Source organism: Chiloscyllium punctatum, chromosome 50 (assembly GCF_047496795.1).
Source record: "Chiloscyllium punctatum isolate Juve2018m chromosome 50, sChiPun1.3, whole genome shotgun sequence".
Lineage (NCBI taxonomy): Eukaryota > Metazoa > Chordata > Chondrichthyes > Orectolobiformes > Hemiscylliidae > Chiloscyllium > Chiloscyllium punctatum.
In genome coordinates, this window is record NC_092788.1 from 28,979,817 (window position 1) to 28,992,065 (window position 12,249).

Here is a 12,249-nt window from a genome sequence, read left to right on the forward strand (position 1 = left end):
GCCCTCCCTGTGAGTGGGAGAGGGAGTGTGGGCTGTGTTGGTATTACCATGGGGAGTGGGGAACAGGCCCTCCCTGTGAGTGGGCTGTGCTGGTATTACCGTGGGGAGGGGGAACAGGCCCTCCCTGTGAGTGGGCTGTGCTGGTATTACCGTGGGGAGGGGGAACAGGCCCTCCCTGTGAGTGGGAGACGGGGTGTGGGCTGTGCTGGTATTACCATGGGGAGTGGGGAACAGGCCCTCCCTGTGAGTGGGAGACGGGGTGTGGGCTGTGCTGGTATTACCATGGGGAGTGGGGAACAGGCCCTCCCTGTGAGTGGGAGACGGGGTGTGGGCTGTGTTGGTATTACCATGGGGAGAGGGGAACAGGCCCTCCCTGTGAGTGGGCTGTGCTGGTATTACCATGGGGAGAGGGGAACAGGCCCTCCCTGTGAGTGGGAGAGGGAGTGTGGGCTGTGCTGGTATTACCATGTGGAGTGGGGAACAGGCCGTCCCTGTGAGTGGGCTGTGCTGGTATTACCATGGGGAGAGGGGAACAGGCCGTCCCTGTGAGTGGGAGAGGGAGTGTGGGCTGTGCTGGTATTACCATGGGGAGTGGGGAACAGGCCCTCCCTGTGAGTGGGCTGTGCTGGTATTACCATGGGGAGGGGGAACAGGCCGTCCTGTGAGTGGGAGAGGGAGTGTGGGCTGTGCTGGTATTACCATGGGGAGTGGGGAACAGGCCCTCCCTGTGAGTGGGCTGTGCTGGTATTACCATGGGGAGGGGGAACAGGCCCTCCCTGTGAGTGGGCTGTGCTGGTATTACCATGGGGAGTGGGGAACAGGCCCTCCCTGTGAGTGGGCTGTGCTGGTATTACCATGGGGAGGGGGAACAGGCCCTCCCTGTGAGTGGGCTGTGCTGGTATTACCGTGGGGAGGGTGAACAGGCCCTCCCTGTGAGTGGGAGAGGGAGTGTGGGCTGTGCTGGTATTACCATGGGGAGAGGGGAACAGGCCCTCCCTGTGAGTGGGAGTGTGGGCTGTGCTGGTATTACCATGGGGAGGGGGAACAGGCCCTCCCTGTGAGTGGGAGAGGGAGTGTGGGCTGTGCTGGTATTACCATGGGGAGAGGGGAACAGGCCCTCCCTGTGAGTGGGCTGTGCTGGTATTACCGTGGGGAGGGGGAACAGGCCCTCCCTGTGAGTGGGAGACGGGGTGTGGGCTGTGCTGGTATTACCATGGGGAGTGGGGAACAGGCCCTCCCTGTGAGTGGGAGAGGGAGTGTGGGCTGTGCTGGTATTACCATGGGGAGGGGGAACAGGCCCTCCCTGTGAGTGGGCTGTGCTGGTATTACCATGGGGAGTGGGGAACAGGCCCTCCCTGTGAGTGGGAGAGGGAGTGTGGGCTGTGCTGGTATTACCATGGGGAGAGGGGAACAGGCCCTCCCTGTGAGTGGGAGAGGGAGTGTGGGCTGTGCTGGTATTACCATGGGGAGGGGGAACAGGCCCTCCCTGTGAGTGGGCTGTGCTGGTATTACCATGGGGAGTGGGGAACAGGCCCTCCCTGTGAGTGGGAGAGGGAGTGTGGGCTGTGCTGGTATTACCATGGGGAGGGGGAACAGGCCCTCCCTGTGAGTGGGCTGTGCTGGTATTACCATGGGGAGGGGGAACAGGCCCTCCCTGTGAGTGGGCTGTGCTGGTATTACCATGGGGAGTGGGGAACAGGCCGTCCCTGTGAGTGGGCTGTGCTGGTATTACCATGGGGAGTGGGGAACAAGCCCTCCCTGTGAGTGGGCTGTGCTGGTATTACCGTGGGGAGTGGGGAACAGGCCGTCCCTGTGAGAGCTGAGCCCAGACAGTGTGCAGTGCTGGCCCGGTGTCGAGGAGACTCACCAGTGAAGGTAGTTAATGGAGTAGCTCCAATGATCCTCTATGTGCCAACAGAAGGCCGCAAAACACATGCCCACGTAGAGCCAAGGCACCTTCATCCCAGAGATGTCAGCATTGATGTGGCACAGGACTGACTGGTCCAGGACTGGCATCACATTGAGGTTCCAGCCACACTCTGTGTACTGCTGCAGGGGATGGAGAGTCAACACAGAGACACAGGCCTCAACACACAGCCACTAGTTTGGAGCAGGAGGCCACTCAGCCCCTCTCAAAGCTGCAACAGCACATCACCCACCCCATAGCACTTTAGCTCAACCAGTCCACACTGAAGCTAAGGCCAAACCAAACGACACACTGTTCTGGGAGAAGGTGTCAGATGTGTTCCTCTGTAGGCACTCGGGAGAAGATCACAAACAGCCAACTGCTCTGTCAGAGCAGCAGAACGTTTGTGTTATCCACACAGTGTCCATACCTCATCAATCACTTCCAGCCCATTCTCCCTGATGAAACGTAGGTTATACCTGAACAACCTGTCATCCCAGCTGCCTGCTCCTGAACCATTGCCCTCCAAACTTTTCCTATTCATGGACTTCGCCAAACATTCTTTGAAATAGAGTCATAGAGATGTACAGCACGGAAACAGACCCTTCGGTCCAACCCATCCATGCTGACCCAGATATCCCAACCTAATCTCGTCCCACCTGCCAGCGCCTGGCCCATCTCCCTCCAAACCCTTCCTATTCATACACCCATCCAAACTCCTCTTAAATGCTGTCATTGTACCACCCTCCACCACTTCCTCTGGCAGCTCATTCCATACACACACCACCCTCTGGGTGAAAAAGTTGCCCCGAAGGTCTCTTTTATATCTTTCCCCTCTCGCCCTAAACCTATGCCCCTCTAGTTCTGGACCCCCCCCCGACCCCAGGGAAAAGACTTTGTCTATTTACCCTATCCATGCCCCTCATAATTTTGTAAACCTCTATAAGGTCACCCCTCAGCCTCCGACGCTCCGGGGAAAACAGCCCCAGCCTATTCAATCTCTCCCTGTAGCTCAGATCCTCCAACCCTGGCAACATCCTTGTAAATCTTTTCTGAACCCTTTCACATTTCACAACATCTTTCCGATAGGAAGGAGACCAGAATTGCACACAATATTCCAACAGTGGCCTAACCAATGTCCTGTACAGCCGCAACATGACCTCCCAACTCCTGTACTCAATACTCTGACCAATAAAGGAGAACATACTAAACGCCTCCTTCACTATCCTATCTACCTGCGACTCCACTTTCAAGGAGCTATGAACCTGCACTCCAAGGTCTCCTTGTTCACAACACTCCCTCGGACCTTACCATTAAGTGTGTAGGTCCTGCTAAGATTTGCTTTCCCAAAATGCAGCACCTCGAATTTATCTGAATTGAACTCCATCTGCCACTTCTCAGCCCATTGGCCCATCTGGTCCAGATCCTGTTGTAATCTGAGGTAACCCTCTTCGCTGTCCACTACACCCTCCAATTTTGGTGTCATCTGCAAACTTACTAACTGTTCCTCTTATGCTCGCATCCAAATCATTTATGTAAATGACTAAAAGTAGAGGACCCAGTACTGATCCTTGTAGCACTCCACTGGTCACAGGCCTCCAGTCTGAAAAACAATCCTCCACCACCACCCTCTGTCTTCTACCTTTGAGCCAGTTCTGTATCCGAATGGCTAGTTCTCCCTGTATTCCATGAGATCTAACCTTGTTAATCAGTCTCCCATGGGGAACCTTGTCGAACGCCTTACTGAAGCCCATATTGATCATATCTACTGCTCTGCCCTCAATCTTCTTTGTTACTTCTTCAAAAAACTCAATCAAGTTTGTGAGACATGATTTCCCACACATAAAGCCATGTTGACTATCCCTAATCAGTCCTTGCCTTTCCAAATACATGTAAATTCTGTCCCTCAGGATTCCCTCCAACAACTTGCCCACCACCGAGGTCAGGCTCACCGGTCTATAGTTCCATGGTTTGTCCTTACCACCCTTCTTAAACAGTGGCACCACGTCGGCCAACCTCCAGTCTTCTGGCACCTCACCTGTGACTATTGATGATACAAATATCTCAGCAAGGGGCCCAGCAATCACTTCTAGCTTCCCACAGTGTTCTCTGGTACACCTGATCAGGTCCTGGGGATTTATCCACCTTTATGCATTTCAAGGCATCCAGCACTTCCTCCTTTGTAATATGGACATTTTGCAAGGTGTCACTGTCTCTATCTTTCATATCCTTTTCCACAGTAAATACTGATGCAAAATACTCGTTTAGTATCTCCTCCATTTTCTGCGGCTCCACACAAAGGCCACCTTGTTGATCTTTGAGGGGCCCTATTCTCTCCCTAGTTACCCTTTTGTCCTTAATATGTTTGTAAAAACCCTTTGGATTCTCCTTAATTCTATTTGCCAAAGCAATCTCATGTCCCCTTTTTGCCCTCCTGATTTCCCTCTTAAATATACTCCTACTGCCTTTATACTCTTCTAAGGATTCACTCGATCTATCCTGTCTATACCTGACATATGCTTCCTTCTTTTTCTGATCCAAACCCTCAATTTCTTTAGTCATCCAACATTCCCTATACCTACCAGACTTCCCTTTCACCCTGACAGGAATACACTTTCTCTGGATTCTCGTTATCTCATTCCTGAAGGCTTCCCATTTTCCAGCCGTCCCTTTACCTGTGAGCTTCTGCCCCCAGTCAGCTTTTGAAAATTCTTGCCTAATACCATCAAACTTAGCCTTTCTCTAATTTCGAACTTCAGCTTTTAGATCTGGCCTATCCTTTCCCATCCCTATTTTAAATTTAATGGAATTATGGTCGCTGGCCCCAAAGTGCTTCCCCCACTGACACCTCAGTCACCTGCCCTGCCTGATTTCCCAAGAGTAGGTCAATTTTGCACCTTCTCTAGTCGGTACATCCACAGACTGAATCAGAAAATCGTCTTGTACACACTTAAATTCCTCTCCATCTGAACCTTTAACACTATGGCAGTCCCAGGCGATGTTTGGAAAGTTAAAATCCCCTACCATAACTACCCTATTATTTTTACAGATAACTGAGATCTCCTTCCAATTTGCTTCTCAATTTCCCTCTGACTATTGGGGGGGCTATAATACAATCCCAATAAGGGGATCATCCCTTTCTTATTTCTCAGTTCCACCCAAATAACTTCCCTGGATGTATTTCCGGGAATATCCTCCCTCAGCACAGCTGTAATGTTATCCCTTATCAAAAACACCACACCCCCGTCCTCTCTCGCCTCCCTTCTCTACCCTTCCTGTAGCATTTGCATCCTGGAACATTAAGCTGCCAGTCCTGCCCATCCCTGAGCCATGTCTCTGTAATTGCTATGATATCCCAGTCCCATGTTCCTAACCATGCCCTGAGTTCATCTGCCTTCCCTGTTAGGCCTCTTACATTGAAATAAATGCAGTTTAATTTATTAGTCCTACCTTGTCCCTGCCTGCCCTGACTGTTTGTCTCACTTCTGTTCTCAGCTGTGCCCGTCACAGATCAATCTCTTTCCTCACTATCTCTCTGGGTCCCCCCACCCCCCCCCACCCCCCCCCCCACCCCACCTTACTAGTTTAAATCCCCCTGAGCATCTCTAACAAATTTCCCTGCCAGTATATTAGTTCCCTTCCAATTTAGGTGCAATCCGTCCTTCTTGTACAGGTCACTTCTACCCCAAAAGAGATTCCAATGATCCAAAAATGTGAATCCTTCTCCCATACACCAGCTCCTCAGCCACACATTCATGTTCACTGTCCTCCTATTCTTGCCCTCATTAGCTCGTAGCACTTGGAGTAATCCAGATATTATTACTCCTGAGGGCCTCCTTTTTAAATTCCTGCCTAATTCTCAACCTTTTCCCTTCCGATGCCGTTGGATCCACTGTGGACAATGACCTCCTGTTGGCCCCTCTCCCCCCGTGAGAACATTCTGCACCCTCTCTGAGACATCCTTGACCCTGGCACCAGGGAAACAACACACCATTCTGATTTTTTCACCGCTGGCCACGGAAACGTCTGTCTGTACCTCGGACTAGAGAATCCCCGAACACAATCGATCGCTTGGAAGTTCACGCCACACACAAATCACCCTGTGTGTGTAAAACATTTGCTTAAATCTCTCCTCTCTCACCTTAATGTCTTGAAATCGCCCCCATCTTCAGGAAAAGACAACCATCATCTACCTTCCCTTTACCCCTCCAACCGTCCAGTCAAAAAACTCCCAGCCTTTGTGACACAGACCTTCCACACCCAGCAACATCCAATCTCTGCACCTTAAAAACATTTCACGAGCTCTGCTTCCACCTCGCTCCAAAGCCTCACGATCTGCGAGGAATTTCATGGGGTTTTTTTTCCCCCCTGAACAACCGTGACTCCTTGTTTCAGATTCTCCCAGGTCCCCTCTCAGAACGACGAGTGCAGTGAAAGCCCATCGCCACCAGATGGCGGTGCCTCACCACGATTCAGAGCACAGTCCCACCCTCCAGAACAAAAGCCTTGGGCCAGCCTTCACACACACACTCTCTCTCCCACACCCACTCCACCACGTGTCCCACAACATGGCCAGCTCCCTGACAAATGCCGCCAGGGTGAAGGGCAGGAAGCAGACACAGCAAAACATTGGTCAGAGCACCGAGTACAGGAGTCGGGAGGTCATGTTGCGGCTGTACAGGACATTGGTTAGGCCACTGTTGGAATATTGCGTGCAATTCTGGTCTCCTTCCTATCGGAAAGATGTTGTGAAACTTGAAAGGGTTCAGAAAAGATTTACAAGGATATTGCCAGGATTGGAGGGTTTGAGCTACAGGGAGAGGCTGAACAGGCTGGAGCTGTTTTCCCCGGAGCATCGGAGGCTGAGGGGTGACTTTATAGAGGTTTATAAAATCATGAGGGGCATGGATAGGATAAATAGACAAAGTCTTTTCCCTGGGGTCGGGGCGTCCAGAACTAGAGGGTTTAGGGTGAGAGAGGAAAGATATAAAAGAGACCTAAGGGACAACTTTTTCACCCAGAGGGTGGTACGTGTATGGAATGAGCTGCCAGAGGATGTGGTGGAGGCTGGTACAATGACAGCATTTAAGAGGCATTTGGATGGGTACATGAATAGGAAGGGTTTGGAGGGAGATGGGCCGGGTGCTGGCAGGTGGGACTAGATTGGATTGGGATATCTGGGTCAGCATGGACGGGTTGGACCGAAGGGTCTGTTTCCGTGCTGTACATCTATGACCCGGAGTGCTGGAAGGAAGGCTTTGGGAATGAGACAGAGGGACAAACACAGACTCAAAGCCCTGACTCTTGTTTCTCTCTGCACAGATGCTGCAGACCCACTGAGCTCCTGCAGCTCCTCCCATTTCCCCTGGGGATTTCTGACACCCACCGGAAATGGTTCCCTCTGCACTGGGGGTGGTGGGAGGGGACCCTCATGCTCACACCCCCCCCCCCCCACCCCCCGAGTGCCGGCATTACCCGGTGCAGACAGACTGACCTCTCACCCTCCTTCTTCCCCTTCCCCCGAGCGCTTGTCGTTCCACGGTGCTGACACACTGACCTCTCCCCCTGACCTCTCGGCGTTCCGCGGTGCTGACACACTGACCTCTCCTCCCTCTCCCCCGTCCCCCCCACCCCCCCCCCCAACCTCTCGGGCTTCCACGGTGCTGACACACTGACCTCTCTCCCTCTCTCCCCCTCCTCCCGACCTCTCGGCGTTCCGCGGTGCTGACACACTGACCTCTCTCCCTCTCTCCCCCTCCCCCCTCCCCCCGACCTCTCGGGCATTCCGCGGTGCTGACACACTGACCCTCCTCCCCTCCCCCTGACCTCTCGGCGTTCCGCGGTGCTGACACACTGACCTCTCTCCCTCTCCCCCTCCCCCCCCCCCCCCCCCCCGACCTCTCGGCGTTCCACGGTGCTGACACACTGACCTCTCTCCCTCTCTCCCCCTCTCCCCCCTCCCCCTGACCTCTCGGCGTTCCGCGGTGCTGACACACTGACCTCTCTCCCTCTCTCCCCCTCCCCCCCCCCCCCCCGACCTCTCGGCGTTCCACGGTGCTGACACACTGACCTCCTCCCCTCCCCCTGACCTCTCGGCGTTCCGCGGTGCCTGACACACTGACCTCTCTCCCTCTCTCCCCCTCCCCCCCCCCCCCCGACCTCTCGGCGTTCCACGGTGCTGACACACTGACCTCTCCCCCCTCCCCTGACCTCTCGGCGTTCCCGCGGTGCTGACACACTGACTCTCTCCCTCTCTCCCCCTCCCCCCTCCCCCCGACCTCTCGGCATTCCGCGGTGCTGACACACTGACCTCTCTCTCTCTCTCCCCCTCCCCCGAGTGCTCGGCGTTCCACGGTGCTGAGACACTGACCTCTCTCCCTCTCTCCCCTCCCCCCCCCCCCCCCCCCGACCTCTCGGCGTTCCACGGTGCTGACACACTGACCTCTCTCCCTCCTCCCTCTCTCCCCCTCCCCCGACCTCTCGGCGTTCCGCGGTGCTGACAGACTGACCTCTCTCCCTCTCTCCCCCTCCCCTGAGTGCTCGGCGTTCCACGGTGCTGACACACTGACCTCTCTCCCTCTCTCCCCCTCCCCCCCCCCCCCCCCGACCTCTCGGCGTTCCGCGGTGCTGACACACTGACCTCTCCCCCCTCCCCCTGACCTCTCGGCATTCCGCGGTGCTGACAGACTGACCTCTCTCCCTCTCTCCCCCCCCCCCCCGACCTCTCGGCGTTCCACGGTGCTGACAGACTGACCTCTCTCCCTCTCTCTCCTCCCCCCCCCCCCCCCCCGACCTCTCGCGCGTTCCGCGGTGCTGACAGACTGACCTCTCTCCCCCCTCCCCCCCCCCCCCCCCCCCGACCTCTCGGCGTTCCGCGGTGCTGACACACTGACCTCTCTCCCCCCTTCCCCCCCCCCCCCGACCTCTCGGCGTTCCGCGGTGCTGACACACTGACCTCTCTCCCCTCCCCCCTCCCCCCCCCCGACCTCTCGGCGTTCCACGGTGCTGACAGACTGACCTCTCTCCCTCTCTCCCCCCTCCCCCCCCCCGACCTCTCGGCGTTCCGCGGTGCTGACAGACTGACCTCTCCCCCCTCCCCCTGACCTCTCGGCGTTCGCGGTGCTGACAGACTGACCTCTTTCCCTCTCTCCTCCCCCTCCCCCCCCACCGACCTCTCGGCGTTCCGCGGTGCTGACAGACTGACCTCTCTCTCCCTCTCTCCCCCTCCCCCGAGTGCTCGGCGTTCCACGGTGCTGACACACTGACCTCTCTCCCCTCTCTCCCGCTCCCCCCCCTCCCCCCGACCTCTCGGCGTTCCGCGGTGCTGACAGACTGACCTCCTCCTCCGGGGCTAGCTGCCCGTTTGCCCCCTTTGTTGGGGAAGCCGCTGCCAAATTCCTTGGAATGAATGTCAGCTCCATACTCCACAGTCACATCCTCCTCAATACTGCTGACCAACCGCCAGAACTCCTTCTCCACCAGCTCGGTCGGTACCATCTACAGCAAGAGGCAGGCAGTGTCACAAGAGTGGGGGGGGGGGACAGCGTGAGACACACTGACAGGCAGGAGGACAGAGACACACACACACAGGAGGACAGAGACAGACAGACAGACCACACACAACACACACACAGGAGGACAGAGACAGACAGACAGACAGACACACACACACACACAGGAGGACAGAGACACACACGACGCACACAGGAGGACAGAGGACACACACACACAGGAGGACAGAGACAGACAGACAGACAGACACACACACACACACAGGAGGACAGAGACACACACGCACACAGGAGGACAGAGACACACACACACAGGAGACAGAGACAGACAGGACAGACACACACACACACACACAGGAGGACAGAGACAGACAGACAGACAGACACACACACACACACAGGAGGACAGAGACACACACGCACACAGGAGGACAGAGACACACACACACAGGAGGACAGAGACAGACAGACACACACACACACACACACAGGAGGACAGAGACAGACAGACAGACAGACACACACACAGGAGGACAGAGACACACACGCACACAGGAGGACAGAGACACACACGCACACAGGAGGACAGAGACACACACGCACAGGAGGGACAGAGACAGACAGACGCACACAGGAGGACAGAGACAGACACACACACACACACAGGACAGAGACAGACAGACAGACACACACACACAGGAGGACAGAGACAGACAAACACACACACACACAGGAGGACAGAGACAGACAAACACACACACACACACAGGAGGACAGAGACAGACAGACAGACACAGGACAGAGACAGACAGACACACACAGGAGGACAGAGACAGACACACACACACACACAGGACAGAGACAGACAGACAGACACACACACACAGGAGGACAGAGACAGACAGACAGACACACACACACAGGAGGACAGAGACAGACAAACACACACACACACACAGGAGGACAGAGACAGACAGACACAGGAGGACAGAGACAGACAGACAGACAGACAGACACAGGAGGACAGAGACAGACAGACAGACAGACACAGGAGGACAGAGACAGACAGACAGACAGACACACACAGGAGGACAGAGACAGACAGACACACACAGGAGGACAGAGACAGACAGACACACACAGGAGGACAGAGACAGACACACACACACAGGAGGACAGAGACAGACACACACACACAGGAGGACAGAGACAGACAACACACACACAGGAGGACAGAGACAGACACACACACACAGGAGGACAGAGACAGACACACACACACAGGAGGACAGAGACAGACAGACAGACACACACACACAGGAGGACAGAGACAGACACACACACACACACACAGGAGGACAGAGACAGACAGACAGACACACACACACACAGGAGGACAGAGACAGACACACACACACCACACCAGGAGGACAGAGACAGACAGACAGACACACACACACACAGGAGGACAGAGACAGACAGACAGACACACACAGGAGGACAGAGACAGACAGACAGACAGACGCACACAGGAGGACAGAGACACACACACACACACACACACACAGGAGGACAGAGACAGACAGACACACACAACACACAGGAGGACAGAGACAGACAGACAGACACACACACAGGAGGACAGAGACAGACAGACAGACACACACACACACACACACACACACAGGAGGACAGAGACAGACACACACACACAGGAGGACAGAGACAGACACACACACAGGAGGACAGAGACAGACACACACACACAGGAGACAGAGACAGACACACACACGCACACAGGAGGACAGAGACAGACAGACAGACACACACACACAGGAGGACAGAGACACACACGCACACAGGAGACAGAGACAGACACACACACACACACACACACACACACAGGCGGACAGAGACAGACAGACAGACAGACACACACACAGGAGGACAGAGACACACACGCACACAGGAGGACAGAGACAGACAGACACACACACACACAGGAGGACAGACAGACAGACACACACACACAGGTGCGCACACACAGGAGGACAGAGACACACACACAGGTGCGCACACACACAGGGACAGAGACAGACACACACACACACAGGAGGACAGAGACACACACACAGGACAGAGACACACACACAGGACAGAGACACACACACACACACACACAGGACAGAGACACACACACACACACACACAGGACAGAGACACACACACACACACAGGACAGAGACACACACACACACACACACAGGACAGAGACACACACACACACACACACAGGACAGAGACACACCACACACACACACACACACAGGACAGAGACACACACACACACACACAGACACAGGACAGAGACAGACAGACAGACACACAGACACAGGACAGAGACAGACACACAGACACAGGAGGACAGAGACAGACACACAGACACAGGAGGACAGAGACAGACACACAGACACAGGAGGACAGAGACAGACACACAGACACAGGAGGACAGAGACAGACACACAGACACAGGAGGACAGAGACAGACACACACACACACACACAGGAGGACAGAGACAGACACACACGCACACACACACAGGAGGACAGAGACAGACACACACACACACACAGAGGACAGAGACACACACACAGGTGCGCACACACAGGAGGACAGAGACACACACACAGGTGCGCACACACACAGGACAGAGACACACACACACACACACACACAGGACAGAGGACAGACATACACACACACCACACACAGGAGGACAGAGACAGACATACACACACACACAGGAGGACAGAGACAGACAGACACACACA

At 55.2% G+C, this 12,249-nt stretch overlaps 1 protein-coding gene across 1 annotated transcript in view; it reads right to left on the bottom strand.

Annotated features, from left to right (window-relative positions):
- kdm5c (lysine demethylase 5C) overlaps positions 1-12,249 on the bottom strand; it is a 92,826-nt gene that overhangs the window by 44,211 nt on the left and 36,366 nt on the right. The window contains 3 exon segments of the mRNA XM_072566495.1: positions 1,868-2,049; positions 9,244-9,264; positions 9,266-9,403. Coding sequence (XP_072422596.1) covers positions 1,868-2,049; positions 9,244-9,264; positions 9,266-9,403 — 341 coding nt within the window.